Below are 5,100 nucleotides of genomic sequence, written 5' to 3'. Positions count from 1 at the left end.
GAAAGACTATGTTTCGAGAGCTATAAGAAAAATTTGAACATTAATTGATAGGGGATCTGTTGTTCGGCTTAATTCGATATGTCAACAAACGTGAGCTCATTAGTCATGCGAATAGTTCCACGGGAGTATGTTAAATTAGCAATAGCGCGTTACTTCGTGACTATTATTAATTTAAAGAACTAATTGCATAGATCACAGGCCATTAATATACTTGGACTCTTCCACGTGTTTTTGGCCACGCCCACAAAACTCGACAACTTTGTTATTAAAAATTCCACCAACCACTTCGCGTCTCGTCTCTCAGTCGCAAGTTAGACAAACAAGCGTAGACAGAGATTGGTTACAGCTTATAAACCATTATATCATCCCGCTTAATATTAGTTCCATCCATTCGTTTAATGATGAACATTCGCGGCTTTCACGGTGAACTAATAAAGATTTGAAGTGACCTCTGGAAGATATATTGTAAGATTAAAGGCGCGTTGATACTGGCGTTTCTTCCACTACCTTGGTCAGTGGATGTACAGCTTAGTTCGGATATGGAGTTTACAGTGACCAGCTCGGATTTGTTTACACCGCACTACAGCCCACAGGTGGACATCGTTGACGTTATGCCACCGCCGAGAAAGTCGCAAAACCGTTGGGGATACTATCTCGAAGAAAAGCGGCGGATGCACCACTTCATCCTGGGCCATTCACCAACTTCGTTCTCAGTTGACGACATTCTCGATCCGAAAAAATTCATTGGAGCTGCACGGCTCCATTGTTCCTGGACGAGTCACTTGAAAGATTTGGATACCGATAGAGAGATGGAATTTCAGGATGGAAAAGGTGAGAAAGCCTGTCTCTCTGCCTCCAGTATTTTGATTCAAAAATACAAAAATCACATTTCAACTCAAAAAATTCACGAAAAGTAGCTTCTTGTACCACTTCCTCTATAACAAATATGTTTAAATAAATTTCCAATGCAACTATATTCTCAGCATTAAGTTGTACTCTTTGGGCTTTAATTCAGTTAACATTCATATAACTTGTTTTAGTCATGCAGGATATAACTGAAAAAAAGCTTAAAAACTCCACTCCACGAAGAAAGGGTTTGCACTATACTTTTATCTAGTGCCTGTTTTTACAAAAATACTCTCTACACTTTGGAGCCATCGTTGCTCTATGATAGTGATGATCAAATCACACTATTGGATCAGAAGAGAGTAATCTAAGATTTGGCGTTGAAGGACGTTGACTAGCTCTCTTCCCTCTAGTCTATCAGTTCAAAATTAGGGACAGCTATGTGAAAAAAAAAACAAAAAATAATTTATATAAGTTAAAATATTTTTATATACATTGTTCTAAAATTTTGGAGACAGGTACACTTCACTTGGTATAATATAAGAGATAGAGAAAATAATACATTTTACTTACTGGGGCATCAAACCTTATCCAATAAAGAACACTATCCAAAACAGATCAGCAACTCTAAAAGAATCGTAAAACAGAATATTCTGTGTTTGCACCAACTACCGCAATTATTTATTTTCAACGACACTGAGCCATCTGCGAAGCATATAAAGCGATGTTCATTAGTTTTATTTGGAAAGAGAATAGAATTGCACAAGTTTTATATATATATATATATTATATGAAAGGGGCGTTACAGATATTGCTAATACAACAATGATTGACATCTTTCTCTAAGATACTTTTGAAAGCAGTGAAAACGATACATATTATTCCGGCCATCTATACAATATAAGTAACTGTAATTAAACTTACCAAAACAATTACATAGATCTGAGACATGTGTAACTATTACATGGTGTCAAAAAGAGTCAGAAATGCTTATAACCTCAATAAATGAACACCTCCAAAACACAAGAAAGCTTAATCAAATTTGAATTATCAAACTTCCAAATTTAAGTCTATTCCGAGAAAAATAATTTATGTCTTAAACGTGTAGTTATCACAATGTAAAAATAATCAGCTTATGCTAATATTCCTTAACCTCCAGATAAAATAATATTTCCTTATAGAGAGCTGTTTTTTACAGAAAATATTGTAATAATTTTTTTCTTTAAGTTGAAACTGTTTCACACTTACACAGTTTATTACACGCTTATGTGCAAATAAGTACAAGATTCTCATTATCTGTGCATACTTTAGTATCTGTAGGCCTATAGCTATGATTTAAGTGCGTTTCTTTATATCACAGCTTGATATACTTGATTTAAAGTATAATGTTCTCAAATCACTGGAAATTAATAATCATTTCGTCTTTTATATCAATTCAAGCTGCTTGTCTGCTAAAGTATTATTGAAATCGACACTGATATTCTTTACCGAAAGATGTTTGAATTGCGTCGTTTGATAAACTTTAATCATTTCTGATGAGATTTTCGCTCATAAGAGTAAGCCACTAATATCTCTAACCGTAAACGCGTGTCAATAAACAAATACTCGTACACAAACACACACATATTTTTATCCGTATTATGTCACTAACTGTACGGACTTTAGAAAAAGTTACCTAATATATGTAACATTTATGTATATATATATTTCATCATCAACGATTTTTCATTGCATAAAAGGCTGTAAATGGAAAAGTTAAACATTATGTTTTAGTTTCGAAGCTTATATGTTTTAGTCACAACAGACTAGAACAATGAGGAGTCCTTATTTTGTATTCGACTGTATTTCTCTCTTAGTAAGGAATATCAACCTCGTTTATTGTCAGGTCAAATTTATACAAACTTTTCATCTGACAAATGCTTAAAATTAAATAACTGTAATAACAAAATGCTGTCATACTAATTAACTCTTGAAAATAATTAAATTCACCGCATACTCTACAGTCATCTCTGCTGAAAAAAAAGATATCAATCTGGTTGTTATTTCTGATTTACGAACAGGTTTATAAAGGATGTAAAGTATTAATGTTCCATTTATGTCATCACTTCTTGCCCGAAAAAGAGTTACCAAAACCGGGGAAAAACACTTGGAGGCATAAAAAACACGTGTTTGCAAGCGTATATAGTTATATCAGATACTATGAGGTCGTTCTCAAGTGAAAGTGTAACTAAACTGACAACACACACACGTAAGATAGGAGTACGTGCGGTGTTTTCAGCTATTTTTTTATTGATACATATTTTTGTGTTCAGTACAGTTAAATCTTCGAAATCACAGATTACAATCATACTGATGTTGTTTCGTTTCTTGTCTACTCTAATGTACGTTATACTTGCATAATAGCTGTTGAACGATTTTTTTATACTTTTAAGACTAGATAATTGGTCACATTTCCTTATGTCCTATTCGTTCAATATAGCTAGAATCTTATAACAAAATGTTTATGTTCATGCATTTATCATGAAGGAATTTAAGAGGAAACTTATGATTTACCTAGAGAGAAATCAAAATATTTAGTTGCTCTTTTGTAACAGTTGCATTCAAACACATTTTCGTCCGTAATATGTCATGTAATGTACTGACTTTATAAAAAGTTACATAATTGAAAAGAACAGCGACAATCACAAACGTGAATCACTTAAGAATATAGTTGTAACTTTTTGTCAATCTATGTTTGTAATCTCGAACTGAAGTGCTAGTTTTAAAAAGGTTTCAACTTTATTCTAGATGTAATATTAAAACAATATGTTATCAAGAGGGATTATTTGAAATTTGCAATGGTTAATGTGTAATTTAAATTTACTCATTCGCTGTATGAACGATTAATATCTGCGGATAATTAAGCATTTTGGTTAATTAGTTGCCTTCCCTATGGTTGGTAGTTCAAAATTATAAACGGCAGTAGACAGCCTTAGTATAGATTGACCGTACAACAAACAAACCACATACAGTTTAATAGAGCGTCTAGTGGTATTCAAAATACATAAATTTTATTTGGAAGGATATCAAATAAACCACTACAATGAAGGCAAAATTAATCTAACAAATGTGACTTAAATTTTGACGTTAGCCTTTTGTTGTTTTTATCTAGTTAAACCGCTGTTATAATACCTATTGGAAAACACTATCGTTATCATAAATGGAGATGTGGTTAAGTTCATAGCTGATTCTACATCTCTATCATAACTTCACAAATGTTTTGTTGTAGTAACCAATTAGATAAATTGTAATTTCGTGAAATTTCATCATAAAACGTTTGTGGATTGATAAACATTTGGAATACTCGTTTCAATGCTAATGTTTTAAGTAACAAGCTTAAAACAGTTAAATGTATCATTATTAGGTTTTGTTTGTTTTCAGTTTGTATGTGATAACGATGTTCATATAAGAATCAGATATCGTTTCTTGGCCGATTTTGTATTGCTAGACAAAAATGTCTTTTCCTAAAAACATGTACTATAGAGGTACATAAACACACATTTCAAGACATATCCATGCGCTCTGTATGTAAACGTTTTATCTGATACAACATTTCCCACAGAGTAAGGTTTCTAAAATTTTAAGTTACGATTGTTTATGAATAAGACTAAGAGAAAGTGTAGACGACGTCTTAACACTTCCTGCTGTGACAGATTTACTGTTATATATTAATTTAATATCGATGTTTGTTTGAATTAACATATATTTAGAAATGTACATAACTTGTACTGTTAAATCTGTATTCCGAAACTCCCGCCTATTCTCTAAAGTTGTAGAAGATTCTCGAGTGTAACAATCAACAATATATATATGTGTACGTAAACGCTAGTGTTAGCGTCAGTATTGTTACGTAAACTGAAATTTCGAAAACTCTCCACACGCCTATAAATATAACCAACGCGACGTGCAAAAATAAAAACAGTATCTATTATTGGGTTGCTGTAATTGGTAAGCTATAACTGTGATTAACGCTTATTAATCGGAACACTTCAGATATATTGACCAGGAACGTTTATAAATTTCGAACATTACAAATCATTCAACTTCAGTGGGTTCAAATCGGACATTAATACTTTTGCGAAAACGTTACCTAACGTCACTAGTATGAAAAATCGGCGTGTAATCAGTAAAGACCACAGAGCTATCTAGCTCCCTGTTAAGAGAATTGTATTTACATCAACTCGAAATTAACTTGCTCATCGTGAACCCTCGATA

General features: G+C 32.7%; 1 protein-coding gene across 2 annotated transcripts in view; it reads left to right on the top strand.

The window, feature by feature from the left end:
• The first annotated feature begins 320 nt into the window (after window positions 1-320).
• Window positions 321-5,100, top strand: part of LOC106459902 (homeobox protein slou-like) — a 7,781-nt gene continuing 3,001 nt past the window's right edge. For both annotated transcript variants that reach the window (XM_013919571.2, XM_022386475.1), the window contains exon 1: window positions 321-831. In XM_013919571.2, coding sequence (XP_013775025.1) covers window positions 540-831 — 292 coding nt within the window. In that variant the 5' untranslated portion in view covers window positions 321-539. The remainder of the gene's footprint in view (window positions 832-5,100) is intronic.

This window comes from Limulus polyphemus, unplaced genomic scaffold (genome assembly GCF_000517525.1).
Source record: "Limulus polyphemus unplaced genomic scaffold, Limulus_polyphemus-2.1.2 Scaffold678, whole genome shotgun sequence".
Taxonomy (NCBI): Eukaryota; Metazoa; Arthropoda; class Merostomata; order Xiphosura; family Limulidae; genus Limulus; species Limulus polyphemus.
The sequence above is the reverse complement of the archived record's forward strand: the minus strand, read 5'-3'. Positions and strand labels throughout refer to the sequence as shown.